This window comes from Chelonia mydas, chromosome 1 (assembly GCF_015237465.2).
Source record: "Chelonia mydas isolate rCheMyd1 chromosome 1, rCheMyd1.pri.v2, whole genome shotgun sequence".
Taxonomy (NCBI): domain Eukaryota; kingdom Metazoa; phylum Chordata; order Testudines; family Cheloniidae; genus Chelonia; species Chelonia mydas.
In genome coordinates, this window is record NC_057849.1 from 98,350,256 (window position 1) to 98,371,548 (window position 21,293).

The window sequence follows — 21,293 nt, forward strand, 5'->3', positions numbered from 1 at the left end:
GTGAAGCCTGGCAATTCCAGACTGCTACTGGTCAGTCACAAATCAATTTGGAGTTGGAAAGTCCACTTTGGGGTTGCGGTGATGCAAGTGTGTAGGGCCATTAATTTCTTCCTGCTATGAAGGACTGTGACTCAGTCTCTGAGCAATTTGCAGGAAATAATAGATGTCTTTGCGACAATGGGATTCCCTAACTGCAGCGGGGTGACAGATGGCATGCGTATCCCAATTTTGGCCCCAATCTTGCAACAGAGTACATCAACAGATAGGGCCACTTCTCTATGGTATTGCAGGCACTGGTGGATCACTGGGGTCGTTTCACTGACATCAGTGCAGGATGGCCAGGGAAGGTGCATGATGCAGGCATCTTCAGGAACACGGTCCTGTATAGAAAGCTGCATACAGGAACTTTCTTTCCAGATCAGAAGGGCATAGGCACTGACTCTTAAGAGTGCTTTGGGGCTGGAGCAGCCACAGGAAAAAAATAGTGGATGCTGAGCACCCACCAGCAGCCCCACCAATCAGCTCCTCCCCTCCCCCCACAGCGCTTCCCACCCACTAGCGAGCCCCGTCGATCAGCTCCTCCCCCTCCTTCCCAGCGCCTCCTGCCTGCCGTGATCGGCTGTTCAACAGTGTACAGGAGGTGCTGAGGGAGAGGGGAGGGGGTGGAACAAGGCAGGAAGAGGTCAGGGGGGCTGAGTGGGGGTGGGGCTTGGGGGAAGGGGTGGAGTGGGGGCTGGGCCTGGGACGGAGTGGGGGTTGAGCACCCCCGGGAACTCACAAAGTCAGTGCCTGTGCAAAAGGGGATGTGGAAATGCACATAGTGTTCCTGGGAGACTAAGCCTACCCCTTACAACTGTGACTCATGAAGCCATACAGTAGAAATCTTTACAGCAGCAAAGAGCGCTTCAACAGTGTAGAATGAGTGTTTGGTAAAGGTTTGCTGGTGCTGCCTTTTTGGTAGGTTAGACCTCACTGAGGAAAATATTCTCATCACAGTCACCGACTTTGTGAGTTCCTGAAGCTGCTCAATCCCCATCCCAGGCCCTGCCCACACCCCACCCCTTCCCCCAAGCACCACCCCTGCCCTGCTCCCACCCCACCTCTTCCCATTTTGTTCTGCCCCCTCCCCTGAGCACGCCCCACTCCTCCTTCCCCCACCAGTGTTTCCTCTATGCTGCTGAACAGCTGATCATGGCGGGCAGGAGGCGCTGGGAGGGAGGGGGAGGAGCTGATTGGTGGGGCCAGCCAGTGAGTGGGTGGCGCTGCTCCAACCATGGAGCACCCACAGAGTCAGCGCCTATGATTCTCATGGTCACAGCAGCGTGCTGTGCTCTGCATAACATTTGTGAAGCCAAGGTGGAAAACTTTCCCTGGGGTGGAGCATTGAGGTGGATTGCCTGGTGGCTGATTTTGATCAGCCAGACACCAGGGCTATTAGAGGGGCAGGCCTTAGGGGCGTGTGAGAAGGGGGCACCACCCAGGGCACCATGTTCAGGAGGGTGCCACTGTGTGCCTCCAGGGCAGGGGGTGCCCCCCATCTCACAGTCATGCTCCACTGCTGCTCCCTCCTCCCCCTCCCTGGAGCTGCCCCTGGCCAACCTGCTCTGGACCAGGAGCCTCCTCCTGTCTGCCATGTAGAGTAGGGGCATGGGGCTCATGTCAGGGTGTTCCCATCCCTTTGCCTGTGTACCCGGTAGCTGCTGAACTGGGCTTAGAGAACAGGGGGATCCTCTCTTCTGTTGCTGCTGGCTCAGGAATGAGTTCTGCAATGTGTTCAGGCTCCTGCATGCTCTGATTAAAGAGACAGCACTCCCCAGCATGCACTCAGTCGCAAACCAAAATCTGAAATGGCATCCCTGGTGAGCCAGGAGTGCCCAGAGGGCTGTGGGATGGCTATGGGCTCTGGCAAGATGCAGCTCCCATGTGACAGCACGGAGCCCACCTTGAGCTGCAGGCCAAGTGCCAGGCACGAACAAGCTGCAGCAGCACAGAAGTAAGTAAGTAACATCCAAAAATATTTAAATTCTGTTATTGTTTAACGATATGATTAAAACGGCAATTCATCGTGATTCTTTTTTAATCTCGTTTGACAGCCCTATATATCAGTATTAAACCCATTACAATTTTAGTTTTTATTTGTAAAACCCTAAATTAATTTACAACTCTACTGCCTTCATGTAACCACAATTTGAATATGTAACTAAAAATGTGTAATGTGGAATGCATTAATGAAACAATTTTTAAAATAGATAATGCCTTAAACTGGGACTAACGAGTTTTTCCCAGGATCATAAAAACCTTTATAAATACCATGCTATCCCTGTCCTAAATCACTACCAATCTGCAATAGATCAAAGAGGGGACCTAGAAGTGAAAGGTCCTGTATCCCATCCCCTGGGCCATCCAGTCCCAGGGTTTTGGGACCAGGCTGAAAACAGACCTTTAATTTATGCCTTGCCTTCATGGAGCAGGGTTGAACAGATTAATCAGATTATTTGAATGGATTTGAGGGATGGTTAGCCTTCTCAAAAGCCTTCCAAATGAGCTGTAGACATATTTTCTCAAACACCTAACAGAAAAGGCCCTCACATAGTAGGATAGTTAATTTTAATATTTTTACAGACCTTGCTTTAGCAAACCTTGGAACAGCACTTATGGAAGGCAAGCAGAGTTTTAGCACCAGAGTGGGATAAGTAGTCAAGGGTCAATTGACTTTAATAATTAAAATGAAAAATACTTGCAGTTCTGTCTGAGAGCATAATGCAGTAAATATTTTAAAGTTTATTAATGAAAGAGTGTGCAATACAAAAGTAATTGAAACCTAGAAGGTTATATGAATGCACAACAGGGACTCTCGTGCTATTATGGTAACTACAGGAGCAAAACTAGAGTGGTTTGTGCTGCACAAGAGAGAAATGCTATGAACTGACGCAGCCAAAATTAATCCCTTGTAGTTTAAGTAGCATTGTCCTAAAGAAAACCCAGGAGGACACTTTCTATACTGATCCAGTAACCGTGACTTTTTCAACTTCTATTCCCTGTTTCAGAGAGGGCAATAAAACACTTTGTAGAAACACAGTGCAGAACTGTAAATGCCAAGACTTCGAACAGCCAAACATTAAGGGTTTGAGTATACTGTACAATGAAGGGGGCAAAAGTCCACTTGAAGGCTGTAAGTTTATAAGCATGAACCAGCTGATGAAAGAAGTCTATAATATTTGTAGGCCAATAGCAGTACTACCATGGGCAGGCCAGGAGTTGCTCTTGCCTTTATCAGCCTCTTCCTACCCCTGCATCTGGGCAGTGAGGCTCCCTCACTTGACTCCCTCAGCCAGGAGACCAGTGACCAGACTTGTTAAGTCCCTAAACCAGCACTAAAGTTTTGTTTAAGCTAGCAGCAGTAATGCTAATAAATAACATACAAGTCCCTGAAAGGGACACAACAGCAGCTCTGGGAGTTCCTTATTTACTCCATCACTACTTTCTTGTCTCTGTTTACACTAGGGCTTTAACATAATGTCTTTTGGAAAGGAATCCTCCTTCCTATCTATATTGTGCCCTGTACTTTTTTCATTCTTGCCTCAGCTGATTGCTGGGTGCTTCCTTTCAGCAAGGTGCATATAAATGGTCAGTCTCTCCTAGCCAGCAGTGACTCCCTCCAGCATCCTCTCTCTAGAGCTGCCTGTTTCTAGGGCAAAGACTAGTCACTTCTAGATGAACTGCATGGCATAGCAACTGCTGGGAATGGCAGAAAAATTGAATTGAGCCTTGCATGGAGAGGGCTTAATCCAAGGGGAGTCAAGAGCTAGAAGGAAAGACCCTTTTAGTGGGGATAGAGGTGAAGAGGTTTTCTAAGCCATTGTTGCTGAGATGAGCATAGGTAGAGTTAATGGACCTGATTCAGCTTGCTAGATGCCCCTCCTATTGTGGAGATGAAAGGGTGGTTTTGCTAAACTTGAGAGACAGATTTTGAGCCCAGACTGCTCCCCAAGATCTGAATCAGGACAGTTGACTGATGTGGAGGAGCAAAAAGTCCTTGCTGTGCAATAAGTTAGCCAAATGGCAGTGAGAAGAGAAAACAGAGGGACAACTTAAAAAGTGTACAGTCCATGCACGTGTTCACTGAATTTAATTCCATGTTTCCTGGTCTTTGTTTAATGGGAGTCTGTGTAGTTATGGAAATAATGATAGCAGGTGCTTTATGGGCTTTCTGCGTAATGGCTGTCTAGAATTTTTTCAGGAAGTGGCAGTAAGGCTAGGTGCTCCTGGTGATGAATAAGGGGTAAATGCTGAATTAGATGGTCGGGTTAGCAGGTTACAGAGAGTAATTTCTTCTACAGAGCGGGTTCTTCTGATCTGGTGGCATTCTTTTCAGCTGTCACAGAAACTGTTCTTTGTGTTACTGTGACATCATTGCATCACTAAGAATCTGCTTTTTAGAGATGCCATCAGAATACTAAGGAGTGAAGGTATCTTTATGTACAGAGGAGGAGACCCTGTGTTCAGACCTGCAAAACTATTTTTACCTGTTTTCTCTTGTTCATAATGTTTCAAAGCTTTCATCTTTTGGACTGGAATTTTCTATAATTGGTATCTTCCCAAAGATGATTTTTTTTTAAAGTTTGAACAAAATCCTTCTAAATATTTTTTTGAATTTGGCTAAGGTAAACTATGTACTATTCCTGTTTTTAAAAACTTTAACACCACCTTTTTAGACAGGGTTATAGTAAAAACAGCTGGCGTTTGAAACTTGGCATGGATGTAGTCCTTGTTGAGGGCTAGTGCATTTGCTTGGTTTGAAGAAAAAATTTAGTTTAACCCTTTGAAATTGTGTACTAAGCACATCCCACAGGAAATCTCCTTTACCCTCTATATTGCACTTTTAAACATAGATGAACTGCATTTGACTGCTCAGCTGTTTGAGAGCCCATTAACTTTAAGGACGTGTGTAAGTGTTTTCAGGATTATGGCGTAAACCTGTTTCATATCAAGTGCACAGAGTCAGATCAGTTTCTCTATCAATAAAATGCGTGTAACAGCGTCTGAAGTGTTGTGAGGCTTAATAAGTGTTTAAAAGTGGTATAGGAGTGTAAGCTATTACTTTTGTTAATAATTCCGTTTCAGACCAAGTATACTAGGTCTAATACTTCTACACTTGGGATAAGACTAATTTATAGCATTGAGGGTTTACTCATTTTTTTAGCTCCTACTGTTCTCTATCTCAGTGGTTCTCAACCTTTCCAGATTACTGTACCCCTTTTAGGAGTCTGATTTGTCCTGTGTGCCCCAAGTTTCACCTCAGGTAAAAACTACTTGCTTACAACATCAGACATAAAAATACAAGTGTCACAGCCACACTATTACTGAAAATTGCTTACTTTCTCATTTTGTCTGTATGAAATTTTAGTTTGTACTGACTTTGCTAGTGCATTTTATATAGCCTGTTGAAAAAGTAGTAAAATATCTAGATCAGTTGATATACCCCCTAGAAGACCTCTGCATACCCCCAGGGGTATGCATACTCCTGGTTGAGAGCCACTGCTCTATCTCCACTGCAGGAAAGTGCTGCATCTTTACTGTTTGTCAAGAAATGCAGGTTTGTGGCTACTTGGAAACTATTTCCCCATGTTTATTTCCACCCCCCACTGTTCCTCAGATGTTCTTGTCAACTGCTGGAAATGGCCCACCTTGATTATCACTACAAAAGGTTCCCCCCCCCCCGCCGCCCCGCTCTCCTGCCGGTAATAGCTCACCTTAAGTGATCACTCTCTTTAACAGTGTGCATAATAACACCCATTGTTTCATGTTCTCTATGTATATAAATCTCCCCACTGTATTTTCCACTGAATGCATCCGATGAAGTGAGCTTTAGCTCACGAAAGCTTATGCTCAAATAAATTTGTTAGTCTCTAAGAAGAAAAGGAGTACTTGTGGCATCCGATGAAGTGAGCTGTAGCTCACGAAAGCTTATGCTCAAATAAATTGGTTAGTCTCTAAGGTGCCACAAGTACTCCTTTTCTTTTTGCGAATACAGACTAACACGGCTGTTACTCTGAAATTAGTCTCTAAGGTGCCACAAGTCCTCGTTTTTCTTTTTGCGAATACAGACTAACACGGCTGCTACTCTGAAACCTTGGAAAGCTAGTATCAATGTTGTTTTTCGTAGATTGGACACTGGAGGGTGCTAACGCAATGGGAGCTGAAATTATCCTAGGAAATTAAAAGGTTCTCCCTGTATAGTTTGGTACTTTGTTGCAACATTTATGTGAGCATGTATAAAGTAATTCCTCACTGGCAGCAAATTTTGTTGATACGTTATTGTTTTTACAATCTTAACTGAAGGCATCAGTGAAGTGTTAAGAGTATCTGTGCAGATGAGCTATCCCTTTCCTAACCCTTTAGTGAAAATAACTAGTTCTGGGTTTTTCAGATTTTAAAAATGTTCTGTTCAGGATTCGGGGATGAATTGTGTTTGCAAGTGTGACTTTCTAATGGCAAAAACATTTTAAACTGGCAAAACAGAGAATATGAACTTTATACCATGTTATTTTGATCCATTTAAATTAATTTTATCACAAACTGGAGATGGTAAAAGCCACGTAATGGTTCATTTTTGGGGAAATATTTTTTAAACAGCTGTAAATACCAGTAATGGTCCTGATCCTTTTACTGTATTTTTATGCTTGGACCTTTGTGCCTCTGTGGAGCCAACTGAAGTCAAGACACAAAGGGCCTGCCCAGTTGGATCCAGTCGCAGGACCAGCGCAAGTATTAATAATGAAGATAGAGAGAATTATGGTAACCGTATTTCCCTATGCTGAATATGGGACACCTGGTAAAATTACTCGTATTCAAGCAAATTCAATGTCAATCACTCAGAACTATACAGTACAAATATTCAAATTAACATCAAGTTGACTGAGCCCCTGTTAAAAAGAAATGTTGCATAGTTGGATTCTTTTTATTTACCTTCTTATCTTTAAGGCTTTATGGTTCACATGGGGAGAGGTGCGCATGCACACACACTCCCATACACCCCGCTCACATGGGGGGGGGCGGGCTGGGGGGGGTGACCAACTGACCCTCCCGTCCCTGCCCGGCGCTCTCCACCCTCCATGCCTGGCTGGGCCCCCAGGATGATCCTGCCTCCCCTGGTACCTGGCATTGTGTCTTCCCCAGGCAAGACGTGGAGGGACATGCAGGGTCACATGCCATCTCTCCCCAGATTTCTGCCAGGGTTCACACCAGAATGTGGCCAGCAGCAGCCTTTTGGCACTGTGTGGGAGGGAAGGGATGGGAGCTGTTTCCAGCTGCAGGGGAGGGGGTGGGGGGAAGGGATGACCTGGCCTGTGTCTTTGCAGAGCTCATCTCTTCCCCTCAGCCCCACCCCACCCCGCTCTCCTGTCGCTAGAAGCAGATTGTTCCTTCCTGCCTGCACAGTGTTGAAAGGCAGCAGACATCTCCAAGCCACTGCCAAATCCAGCTGCCTCCTGTTCCCCAGCTACAGCATGGGCAGGAAGGAGTTAAGCCCTAAAAATGCATTGTGCACCAGGGCCCAGGGAACCTGACTGCAGGGGCTTCAGCGAACCTGGCCAGAGAGTTGGCTCAGCAGGGGAGGGTGCCTAGGGGATAGAGCAGCCCCATGCTCCCTGGGGGTAGGACCCAGGGTGGGAGGGGCAGGTGAAGAGGGTGCTAAGCTTCTCCCTGGGAGGCTGCTGTGGAGTCTGCAGGTTTGGGGCAGGAAGAGGCTGGAAATCGCTTTCCTCCGCCCCCGGCCACTCCAGAGGTTAGCTGAGGGCGAAGAGGCTTCCCCGTGCCTGTGCAGGGCGTGGGCACATGCAGGTCTTGGCTCCTCCTGGCCAGCGTCCCAGGCCAGAGGGTCTTGGGTTTTCCCGAGGCGCTGGCCCAGCCACAGGCGGGGGGGCTGGGGAGGAAGGAAGGAGCCTGCCAGCTGGGGTGCTGGTGAGCTGAGCACTCCAATGAGGGACTGGTTCTCCCCACAGCGCTGGGAGTGAGATGCATCCTGCCAGGGAGAAAGGACTATGGAGGAGCAGTGGGGCTGGGTGGTGGAGGGGCAAAGGAGGGAGAGGACAGTGAGAGGGGGAGCATGTAAAGGGCCGATGAGTGGGCAGCAAAGGTGACACATAACCAGCTGCCGCCTGCCCATACTCACCAGCCACCGCAGCTTACAGTGTGCAGCCAGTGCTGGTGTAGTGGCACAAACTGCTCCCTGGCAGAATTTCAGGATAGCAAAGGATAGCAAATTGTACTGGGTAAGCAAAGAAGGACATCCTTACATGGTGGTAACTGCTACTGGTGGGAAAATGCTGGTTGCAGTTTGTGCCACTTCACCGGCCGGAAACAGGACAGAGGGCAGGACCTCCGAGAGCTAGCACGCAGCGGGGGCTGTGCTGATGGACCAGCACGAGGAGTGGCCGGCCCCACGTGCTGCAGCTTTCCCCTACCACCAGCCTTGCACACCCACCCCCATTGTCGGCCATTGGACTCCCCGCACCCCCCACTCACCACTAGTGGGCGGGTGGCTGGTGAGCAGGGATCCGGCAGCAGCAGGACCTGCCAGTCCTGATTGGGGGCGGGAGGAACAGAAAATATGGGACACTTTGCCTGTTATTAAGAAAAAGTCGGGACACCTGCTGGAGGGCTTAAATATGGGACTGTCCCTTTAAAAATGCAACATCTGGTTACCCTACCCAGAATATGTCTAGATTAAGTAGAATTTTGTACAAATGCATTTTCCCTAAACAATGGTTCCCAACCTCTTTTTTTCTTTTCTCGGAGTGTGTGGGTGTAGTTATGGGGTTGGCATAAGAACATAAAAACAGCCATACTGAGTCAGACCAATAGTCCATCTAGCCCAGTATCCTGTCTTCTGACAGTGGCCAACACCAGGTGCTTCACAGGAAATGAACAGAACAAGTAATCATCAAGTGATCCATTCCCTGTCACCCATTCCCAGCTTCTGGCAACTGGGTAACTACTTCTCCCCTTCCCAAACATGTCCTCATGCTGTGTCCTGCATTGTGATGCCAAACAGTTTTTCAGTTCAGTTTGTGTAGATTGTGCCCTCTTTTATCCTGAGAGACTTTGCACTATTACGTGCAACCCTGTTAAACTCAAATATTATAATTGCCTATTGTATGGTGGATAAATGGGCCCTATAGCAAATATACAGGATCACATTGAGTTTGATCCTACAGGTTGCTGAGTGTCTTATGCAAGTACAAAGTACCCTCTATTCTAGTGACTTCAGTGGAGAAGGAGGGCCCTTATTTCTTCACAGGAAGTGCTAAGCACTGCAGCTTCTGGGATTGAGTCTCAAGCCTGTGTTCTTTGCACTGGTTGTTTGTAAAATGGTGAACTGATTTTAAGTCCACTCTGTAGGTTCTTAAATCCCTTAATGGGAAGCACTGGGCAATATTTGAGACGTTCCCTGTAAGCTGCATCCTGGCAGGCAAATGTGCCCTGACATTTGCAACTTTTTAGGAGTTGCACTTTTGATCAGAGGGTAATTGAGTTTCAGTTTCTGCTCCTCAGCTTATCCCTCCCTACTTGTAAGTAAAATATATGAACACTTTCTTTTTTCTGAGGTGTTTTTAGGTTTAACCTCCTTCGGTCCCTGTGCAAGAACCTCTCACTCACCCCTTTCTGAATTAAGCCACCTTGGTTGGCATGTTAAAATGTTTTATTTAGCATTCTTATGTTAATCTGACTGGATTTGAAAGTGTTTGAACAGGACCCCAAGCATCTCGGTGGGATGGCAGCACTTAGTAAATATTATTAGAGAAAAGAATACTCTTCCCTCTTCTACCTCACATGGATGTGAAGCCTAAGAAGTTTGCAGAATGTCCACACACAAATAGCGGTGGAAATTGACTTGCTATTATTGACCCCAATATGTGCTAAACTTGAACTGAAGTCCCCTGTTAATTTTCCCCTCTTTTCCTTAAACACTGCTGTATTATCTCACAATTCTCCTGTAACCCCTTTCGCCTCTGACTGTAGCTAACATAAGTTTGAATTACCTGTTATCGTGGGATAGACAAGAGTCTAGTGATCTCTGTCTTCCCTTGTTTGTCCCTACAGGACTGGATCAATGTACTACCATGGACGGAGTAGCTGAACTTCCTTGCCTTTATTCTATTATTTTAATTAAACACGGTTAGCATCAGGAGCTCTGCAGTGATGAAAGGGAAATGATGAAACTTTGAAGAATTTGGGATATAGAGTTGATCTCTAAATTTTAATGTACTCTTTGCATTAGAGTAGTTAATAGCTACATTTTATATTGAGCTTTCAGGTGACCTAATTTCCCTTAGTACTGTACATTTAGCTTTACACATCTGCACCTAATTTGTAAAAAGGACTTAATGAGAAACTTCAAACAGTTTAAATGTCAATTACAAAGAAAGCAAGGTTTTAAAGTTCCAGTAATCTGTCCATATTGGTCATCGAAACATGATCCCAGGTGGATGTAATTCAAGACAGACGGCATTCCAGAGGCACAATTACAAAGAGCTTATATATTTTCAACACTAATAAGCTGTCATGCTATGTTGTAGCTACACTTGCAGTACTGTATGACTACAATTACTGTTTTATCTGGTGTGGACTTGATATTAAGAGTTTTAATTCACCACTCCTTAAACCAGCGGTGTCCAATAGAAATTTGATGCTAGCCACACTGCTAGCCACACTTGTGGTTTTGAATTTTTCTTATTAGCCACATTATAAAAAAGCCACATGCATTAGCCACAATTCAATAGCCTATTAGCCACATGTGGCTAGTGGCGAACGTATTAGACACCACTGCCTTAAACCGTCAGTTTTAAGGTGCACGGGGCAGGGAGGAGAAGAATATTTCGTAGGATTAATTTAGATTGATTGGTCTTGTTGTTATCCTAAAAGCTGTTATGCACAAAAAGGGAAGAAAAATGGAGCATGTATTGGAAATTTTGTTTTATAAACTAGCTCATCACAGAATTATTTTTATTTCCTTTTATTTCCAAATTATTGTATTTGTATTGATTCTATTAGGAAATAGCTATGAAGAATTGCTAAAAGTCCACAACGTTCAAGATGTTTTCAGATTACTTTTCTAACTGAGAACCTATGAAATAAAGCTCCATTTATTTGGAAAAATAAAACTAAAGGGATTGATTATTATCACTTGCACTGGTAAATCAGAAGTAACTCCTACTGAGGTAAATCTGGAGTCACATGCCCAATGTGTAAAGTCAGTTTTGAATTATATGTAAGGTTGAGGTTGGACCCAAGTTTTAGGGCAGAGCTAATCATACTGAACAGAAAATAAATGAAGGATTTATTTTTGATTGAAATCATTAGCTGTGTGCTATATTCTTAGACATTTAAAAGTTATAAAATTAAATATATTTAGCAGTTTGGACAAATTAATTTTGTGGCCCTTAGTACTGACCAATAAAACATGACTGCCTATATAATTTGCATTTGCATTGTTTTTTGTTTTTGCTGGCATTGGAACAAAGAAACAAAAGTGTTTAAACCGCTAATTAGAATTTTATTTATATATGATTATCTTTAAGGTTTTATAGAGTATTAGTGGTCAAAATTTAAGATGTCTTCCTGCATTCAGACTTTTTTTTGTTACATTAAATATACAAACACACATACAGCAGAACCTGTGAAGGGGCATGTGTATTGAAGAACACACATTTTATGCTAATTCAGCTACCTCTCAAGTAAGAATGTAGAGGAATGGAGAAGGGCTAAGATGCTTGTTGCTTGAAATGTCTGATTTAAGTGGTGAGCTTTTTGCCCATTACTTTAAAAAAAATCAAAGTATGTTGTAAAATGTTCTCAAAACATCTTAATCTGTTTTCCTGCTTGGAAAAATGCAAGAGCTCTGACGCACAAAGCCCTCCAAGAAACAAGTTGGCCTTCAGAGCCACACTTGAAATAAAACACCAATTTTACTAGTTTTCCCATTTTATGTAGTGGCATTTGAATGGCCTCTAGTAATTGGTTTGTTGTTTTTTTTAGCAAAAAACCAAAGCTCATTTGCACTGTATTTGGCATGTCATGAATCATTAAATCTTTATATAAATTCAGAAGTAATTTGTAGCATACAAAATCCTCTGATATATATTTCTCCCCCATCTGGGCTGCTGGGTTGTGATCAGTTTTCAAAGCATAGCATGTCAGTTCCAATAGACTGTGAACAAATACTTGTTAGTTCAGAAATTGTGTATAATTCTGTGGGTGTAGAAAAACTCTTTTCTTATTGTGGACATTGTTCAATATATCCAGCAGTGATGAGTAGGTAAAAGTGTGTGAAAGCAGAAGGAAGGAATGCATCACTTAGTTAAGCTTTTTATTTCGTGCAAATTAGTTTTACAGCTATATTTTCTACCTATATTTGATACTAGTAAGTCTTGATCCCTGGTATTTTTCTCCTAGTGGAATTCTCCCTCTGATCCACTCCCACTTTGTATGGGTAACTACTTTGTATGAGCTACAGCTCACTTCATCGGATGCATTCAGTGGAAAATACAGTGAGGAGATTTATATACACACAGAACATGAAAAAATGGGTGTTGTTATACACACTGTAGCTCACGAAAGCTTATGCTCAAATAAATTGGTTAGTCTCTAAGGTGCCACAAGTCCTCCTTTTCTTTATACTGTGGTCATATGTTTGAATCAAGCTTCACTTTAAGACTTAAACTAGTCATTAAAGACTGAGTGGGAAAGTTCCTTGCACCTGGGAAATTAGGAGAGCAGAAGCAAGAGACATGTCCGCATCCTTTCCCTGGTGGTTCTTCACCTGTGAATTTGAACTGTGGTGGTAATAAAAGTTTTCTGGACCTCATTTTATGTGAGACCATTAAGCAACATGAGAATTTGAGACTAGCTACCCTTCATATTTCAGGACACTGAAAGGTGCCATTTATAAGTTTAAAGTGCCTGCAGGAAGGCAAAACAGGCTTGTAAACTTAAACTCTAGACTCCAGACGGTAACAGGTTTGTAGTGTGGGCTACATACTTAGATTATCAAAATTGCAAATGTGCTTTATGGTGTTTTTTTTTTTTTAAATTGAAAAACATCTCCCTATAAAAAGCTATATCCGCTTTTTATACTTCTCACTGGTGGTGTTGCTATCTCTTATGTCATAGAAAAGACATGATTGTGAATGGCCCTGCTACAAACCCTAAATTGCTGTTACAGCACCAGCTGCCAGAGCCTAGGGCCTGTTATCATTCTCATTATAACCTACTATTTTGCTGAGCTACTAATTTAGCTATTCAGATTTGTTTCTGAAAGATGGGGAGGAAGTTGATCTATTTAGGAATATTTTGCAATCTTGAAGCTGCTTATATGGAGGTGGCCTTTTTGTATTAAATATTTCAACCTTTTTATTATTTGAAAACTAACAGTCTATGTATAACATTTTCAATGATTTAAGTATGATTTCTGTATTAGTATTGACAATGGTCTGCAGTAGAGCAACATACTACGAAGTTAAATGTCTATCCATGCAATAGACTCTAATGATTCTAAAGTAGTGAGCACAGTCTACTGAATAAAGAATATTCTGAGTTTTTGTAAGTGAATGTAGAGACCACGAAAGGTGCTAGAATGGCAGCCAAGGGAAACTGAAGTTCACTATTTGTTTACAGAACAGGTATAGCTTTCCCCACTGAGCTCAACCATTATACTTCAACCCAGACCTTGTGGGTGCTATCACCTCTAGAATATGATGGAAACTTGTTCTTGCCCTGTGCTAAGCCCCTCTCTGGGACTGTCAGTTTTGATGGTGATTTTTGTGATTTGATCCACTGAGCCCAAAATTTCAAAATGCCTAAAATTAGGCACTTGAATCTATATTTATTCCCTTAAATAAGTGGGCCATTTTTCATAAGTGATGGGAACTCAGAGTTCCCATTAATTGTAATTGACTACTCTCAGCTTCCATTGACTGGATTGAGATTACTCATGGGAGTAAAGTTACTCAAATGCATGTTTATAGGCTCAGACCCGAAATTTCATGGACAACAGGAGGCCTGCACAGGAGTAACTGGGAGTAGAATTTGGCATTTATAATCTTTATTCTAATTTTCTAAGTGTAAGGGGTTAATTAAATACTTAGATGAGTCTGCCTGATTTAAAATAAGGGTGATTATGAATACTTTTGTCAGCAGTTACTGATGGGGGTATTTCTAAAATAATATAATTCAATGTGTAAACCAGTGTCTAAGGATATAATTCTTCTAGAGGGTCTCAATATTAAAAACAATAATGATTCAGAAATTATTTTCTCACTTTGCTCTGTCTTCCTGGAATTTTTCTGTTGTTACATAGGTTGATCCACTTGGTCCCCAGTCCTGCATTGAGCTGGATTTTTGCAGAGCTGATTGCAGGATTCAGACCTTGATATCTACTTTTAAAAGTCAGTTGTGTGACTGTTTATATTAGAGCCAGCTGCTTTGATGCTGTAGATACATTGCTAGTTGACAAGATTGAAATTATTTTTCTTTATGGTCAGACTGTGTTACCCTTACTCATGTTGAGTAGTACCTTACTCTTTACAAGTTGACTCATTGACTTATGTGGACTACTCAGAGTTTCATATTAATATCACAATCTGCCTCTCAGTGTGTTGGCTTTTCAGTATTTTGTAACAACATGTATATGGTAGCTGTCTTGCAGAGACATACAAAAATAAACTATATTTTCCTTGTAAAATAAGTACAATTTCTAGATGGCATTTAATAAATAATTTTAAATTTCTTTACTTTTGTCTTTTTTTTAACTTTAAACCTAAAATCCATAATGATATTTCATTGTAGTCTCTTTGTGTTAATTTATCTAGCCTTTAAATACAAACTTATGTGTTTAGGATTTGTGCATTAAATATTGGGTGGTGGGTTTTTTTTTGTTTTTTTTTTGTTAAATCTGAAACTTATTACTCAAAGCATTTAAAATTGTTGGGTCAGTGCAAAATATTGACTTCAGCATATTGAAAGCATAAAAACTCTTTTTTGTTGGTAACTACTCTTTGGAGAAGTTGATAGATGTGAAAAACATTTAGCAGTGTTTTTTTTCCCCTTCCCATGAAACTAAGCTACTGAGGAAATCTTCCTACTGCTGTGTGCTGCAATATGTCAGAAACACTGTTATGTTATAGATGCATCATCATCTAAAAGGAAAAATTGAGTGTGGGTTTGAAGTCGACAAGTGATGAAAGTAGCCCTGAGGTTGTCAATTAGAAAGCCAAGGCCTGGAACTGATAAGTTAATGGGCATTCCCCCTCCCCACCTCTGTTCCACCTCCTCCGCACCCCCCCTCCTTTTTTTTTTTCCCCCAAGTCTGCAAGATCTTTATTGCTCAGGATATAAAAAAAGTCATGTTGGTCTATGTCCCAAAAATATATCCTCCTAACAGTATTCACTTAAATACCTGTTGCCTTTGTTTGGCTTACTACAAGTTTCTTCATATAAGTAGATGAGCAGTGAGAAATGGAAACATGGCAAATAGAAAATTATCCCTCTCTCTAGTTTTGTTCTATGCTGAGTTTTTTTTGTCTTTTTAACATTAACAGACCACTCCAGGGACCATGTAATAATGTTCAACAGTGTTGCAGGATTTGTTTTCTAGCATGTATTTGCTTGCAGGTTTTAAGATGTGGAATTTAATTTTTGAGTCTGAAAATTATGTCTTCCTCTGGAAAGGTGAAATGGCAGCATATTGTTTTCTTCTTGAAGTGGCTGTTAGTTGTCCAAACATGTTTTTTAGTATTAAAAAAGTTTAAATTAGCTGATTTTATCAGTTTATGCAGATTTTAATGTTTTTAGGTTAAGGGAGAGAACAAGAATAAACAAATGAAATCAGTTTTGAAGTGCTAACAGATGCAGACTACAGCTGAGACTTGCACTCTGCTGTGAAGAAGAACTTTTAGTCCATTTTTATTTTTTTAAATTAACATTTGTGTAACTTTTTAGCATTTGTAAAAGGTTTCATATTGACAGCCCCGAAGTCTGGAGTCCTCTATCCATAGCACAACTACCACAAGGGCAGTATCAATACCGATTTTCCACATAACCCTGCCTCAAACCAGAACAGAGAGAGTAATTCTAAGCGTGAGAAGGTAGTTCAGTCTCCATACATGTTCGGTCCTTGATCTCCTCTATTTAGACTACCAACAGCTATGATCCAACAGCTATGATATTTCTTAGTGACCGCTGCACACCTGTTGAAGGGCAATGATTTGCAGTCACTACTCACCTGTGGCCATCAAGTGCAATGGCGAGTTCTTTTTAAGAACTGATGGCATGATATGACCTCCAGGTCTGAATTTGGGCTGGTGACATGGAGCTATAATCAATAGCTTGAGCTGCTGCCTTTCCTCTCCTCTTCCACCCCTGATTTTTAAGAAAAATAAAATACAGCTTAATTGAAATAATTCACACCAAAAATTGAGCTGAAAGATATGTTACTGTGTAATGGATTTCACTTAGAACTATTCACCTGATAGATTTATTAATTTTCCCTAACATGGTGAGCAGTAGCTCTTGTCCAATATTTTCTCAGAAGTTTAGACAGGTTGGAGACTTAAACCTTAAATAATCTTCTGTTCTTCCCACACCCTGTTTTAACTTGTTTCCTGAAATGGTAGTGTCTTATAGTTTTATCCATAATAATGAAAATACACTATTGATGGAATAGTGTATCCTGTTGCACAACATGGCTGAAATGCTGACCTGTTATAAGGAAAATGATGTCAAGGAGGTGTAATGATGATGCTCTTGGGCTAGTCTGTAATTCTTTTTCTACTCGGATTTCACCTCTTCCAAAATAGCCTAATCCCTGTATGTTCTTTGGAGTGGAACTTTTACCTCAATTGAAATCTTACATTTATGGGAAGAAGAAACTCTGCTTTCTGTGCATGCCTACTACTACTACTGACAGTCTGTGAATCCACTGAATTTATTTCCTGAATGTCTTTGTGTAAAGCCAACAGACCCTGCTAGTCGGCGAGTGGGATTGAATTTGGGACCTCTGGAGCATAGTGTATGAGTTTCTACTGCATGAGTTAAAAAGCCACATGCTTCTGAGCTAAGGCTGTAGAGCAGACTCATTAATCTCTAAGTGGTCTTCGTGCCACTAAAGGGGACAGAGCACCTCACCCAGAGGTGTGTGGGTTACACTTGCACAAGTATATCATGTCAAATCAACAAAGTACATATTTCAGGAAAATGGTCATATCTTTTCAAACTTCTTTCTTAATTTCTTTTTTACATACTTTTTACATCTGTACATCTACCAGTCTAGCAGCACTGTTGAGCATTATGCCAGATGGATGCAGTTTAGCTAAACCAGCCACTTTCACTGTAAAAGGTAGACTTATGCAAGAAATCCCCAAACTGTTTGTCAGTTTGAACAGCAGCATGTTGCTGTCTTCTCTTGTCTTTGTTAAACAACTTTTCTTCACTGTTAGTAATCTTGCTTTTGTCAGCATAAAGTCTATAGCTCTGTCCCAGCCAGAGAGTGGTTTATGGAACTGATACTTTTGGCAATTTTTAAGTACACCTCCCTCCCTCCTCCTTGTGAATGGAGCCTTGCCATTTTTGCCATCTATTCACCCAGTGTATGGTGGTTCAGGAGAAGTGATCTGTACTACTTATTTTGCACCACACAAAATTGCACTTTGATGACCAAAGCATAGGAGACTATGTCCAAGAACTAATCTGGGGAGACTGCCAAATGAAGGTGGTATGGAGCCCCACAGAGAGATCAATGACATTTTTCCGCCTTCCCACAATTCCACTTACTTTGTAGTACAAGACTTCTGAATTGAGGGAAGCTTCTCACCTCCCAACAAGGCTAAGTCTAAAGCAGGTTTTTCTTATAAAGTCTGCCACACATGCAAATCTAGCCAGCACTTGTATCTTTCCCATTCTAAACAAATAACAGCAAGAGGTCAATCTATATTTAAATTAAATGTTTTTTCTCCCTACTATCTGCCTTGCCTCTCATGGCTAAGATAACAGTGACAGTCCCTCTGTCTTTTCTAGAAGTTGTCATGAGACAAGTTGTCATGTCCTCTAGCTCGGATCTTCAATATTTTTGTTGCTTCCCTCTTTAAAAAAACTGAACTAAGAGAAAACAAGCAATAGAAAACTATAAACAAGTACAGGTTATTCTCCAAAAGATTGTGAGCTCTCATAATTGTGTGGCTCTTCAGATGAGGAGTCTGAAAATAAGGGGAGCAACTTGTTCAGCTTTGATGACTTGGAATATTTTAGATGTAAAAGATTCATATGCAATAGAAATCAAGAAAATAGAAGAAAAATCTCTGACCTGTTCCAAAGACTCACTGAAAGTGAAGTGTGGCAAAGAGGTCTAGGTATTCCCAGGTCTTGAGTCCTTAAAAGAAATACAGTAGTGGACTTAGGCTTTACACCGATAAGAAAGGTCTGTTAAATTAATTATACAGGACTCACTAAAGTCAACACAGTCCCTAAAACACATTATCTCAGCCTTAACTAAAGGACTGTCATCCTGCTGGAAAAAGCAGCTGTGCTTTTCCTACAGGAAAAAAACAATTTGAATGTGTCAGGAAAAGGAAGCATTCCTTGGGACAGCCATAGTCTATTTGTCAATCTCCGTGACTGTCCTATTCAGGCAAAGCATCTACTAGTATTAAAAAAATGGTAAGTTCAGAGAATTGAAACAATAAAGACATTTAGCATTAGCAATAACATCCTGTAATTACATATATGTGTACATACATGTGTTACTGAATGATAGTGTTGAATTAAATGCTATATAAAATAAAATTCTGTATTCTTCCCAGCTGTGTTCTAACAGTTGGAGTTTAGATGCAAATACAATTTCCGTGAGACGTGATCTAGTCACCTCTCAGTTGAATCGTACTCTTCAGAGAAACCCTAAAAAAGGAATAAAAGAAGCAATTGACTTAACCAAACTATAGCTGCTCTTAGACAAAACAGAGACAATTTCAAACCAAATTTAGATTATTCTGGAAATCTAACAATCCTTTGGGTGGTCCCTTTTGATACTCTAGGCCTCAAAGCTATTTTGAGGGGTTGCCTTCTTAGAGGACCACCTGAATGCGCCCCCTTCCTGATTCTCCCATTCTAAACAAATAACAAGGAAGGTCTACAGATGGGAAGGGGAGATTAGTAAGCGTGCTCATATCAAGAGCTGGTAAAGGAACCAGTAAAAAATGTTATGAAGATTCTTTACCAGTTGTCTTGAATTTTTCAAAATTTAATCAAAAAAGTTCAAAAACATAGCAGTGGGGAAAAATCTGAAATAAAAAACCTGACAAAAAAATCTATCCAGAATCAAAATTCGCAAATTTTTTTGCATCTCTATTCACACTAATATGCACATTGCAAGACCAGGTCACTAGGAAAATAAAATAAAACATTATCATGGGCCAATCCGCAGTCAAGGAGCTTATGTCTCTGACAAGCGACAATAAGGCTTCTATGGGTGAAAAACATATCTGTCTCAGTCACATGTGTGCAGTGCAAACTTGACAAAAGGGTCCACAGATTCAGCCAAGAATCCTGGAACCAAGCCAATGAGAAATCAAATTCTCTCTCCTGTCCATAAATATTCAGCATATGGGACAGCACACAGTGAATTTAGTTCCCTCTTCCAGCAGATAGGAAATTCCAGAAAAGTTGCTCCAAGTACTGAGAACATAAGGCACAGAGGATGCACTCCCCATCATCTCACTACTGAGAAGTCGACTTCCATGATTGGCTGATGATGCCAGCCTCCATCACTCACTTGTTAAATTTTCAGATGCTTTCGTGCTTTCTCCCATGCTGCCCCTCATGCTTTGCAGGAACTCTTTGTAAACATCATCAAAACTAAAACATTATTCTCTTTCAAATCACCCCTTAAAACTCTCTTTGCCATCATGCCTACAAAAAGCTTGGCAACAGTTAGGCTACTGGTGTGCTGAGGCCACTACTTATCATGCTGAGCAGTACTGTCGCATTGTTTCTTTGTACTCCCCTGTCTGTATCTATCTGTTGTCTCTTGTCTTATACTTTGATCATAATGTTTTTGTAATCTTTTTGTTCTGTGTTTGTACAGCACCTAGAACAACCTAAGGACCCTAGACACTGCAGTAATATTAATAATATATAATTTTCAGAGACATGCATTGGGGCATGGGAATATGCCTCCTTCGCTCCCTCATCAAGGCCCTGATCTAGTGCCCATTGACATCAGTGGGAATCTTACCATTGACTTCAATGGGTTTTGTATAAGTTCCTTAGCCAAGATAGCCTGAGTGTTGAGCAAGACCAAGGCAAATTAATTCTCTCCATATTACACCAGCCATGCAGATGATAGTTCATTTAATTGAACCCTCATCCACAGAGCCAGTTATCTCATCATAGAAGGCAATTAGATTAGTCAGGCATGACTTGCCCTTGGTGAATCCATGCTGACTGTTCCTGATCACTTTCCTCTCCTCTAAGGGTATGTCTACACTATGAAATTAGGTCAATATAATAGAAGTCGATTTTTAGAAATTGATTTTATACAGTCGATTGCCTATGTCCACACTGAGATCATAAAGTCGGCGGAGTGCGTCCTCACTACCGTGGCTAGCATCGACTTACGGAGTGGTGCACTGTGGGTAGCTATCCCACAGTTCCTGCAGTCTCCGCTGCCCACTGGAATCCTGGGTTAAGCTCCCAATGCCTGATGGGACAAAAACATTGTCGCGGGTGGTTTTGGGACCATGTCGTCAGTCACCCCTCCCTCCATGAAAGCAACGGCAAAAAATCGTTTCGTGCCTTTTTTCTGTGCGGACGCTTTCAGCAGACGGTGCAGTAGGACTGCTAACCGTCGTCATCCACCGCTTCCGCTGCAACTCTGCTCTGCTGCGATTGTTTCAATAGCGAATTTCTCCATGTTGTCTGTCATGGGCTCCCGGGTACATGTGTTCTTCCTCGGGAAATGTGCGCGGTGCTAACCGTCATCATCCACCACTTCCAGTGCAACTCTGCTCTCCTGCTCTCATGAATCCACCTCACAAGTCCTCTCATCGTTCTCTATAAATATCTATTCTCATGACATCCATTGTCAGCCACCGCTTCCGCTGCAATTCTGCTCTCCTGCAGACGCCATACCATGGCAAGCATGGAGCCTGCTCAGATCACTGCAGCAGTTATGAGAATTGTAAACACCTCACGCATTATCCTTCAGTATGTGCAGAACCAGAACCTGCAAAAGCAGGCGAGGA

General features: G+C 41.9%; 1 protein-coding gene across 3 annotated transcripts in view; it reads left to right on the forward strand.

Moving 5' to 3' along the window:
* Positions 1 to 21,293, forward strand: part of CLYBL (citramalyl-CoA lyase) — a 222,111-nt gene that overhangs the window by 4,011 nt on the left and 196,807 nt on the right. Inside the window, exon 1 of one of the 3 annotated variants that reach the window (XM_037896412.2) lies at positions 1,260 to 1,993. The exons of 1 other annotated variant lie outside the window; for it this stretch is intronic. In XM_037896412.2, the coding sequence (XP_037752340.1) occupies positions 1,848 to 1,993 (146 nt within the window). In that variant the 5' untranslated portion in view covers positions 1,260 to 1,847. Of the gene's footprint in view, positions 1 to 1,259; positions 1,994 to 21,293 lie in introns of those variants that run through there. One more of the 3 variants, XM_037896411.2, reaches the window with a different exon arrangement.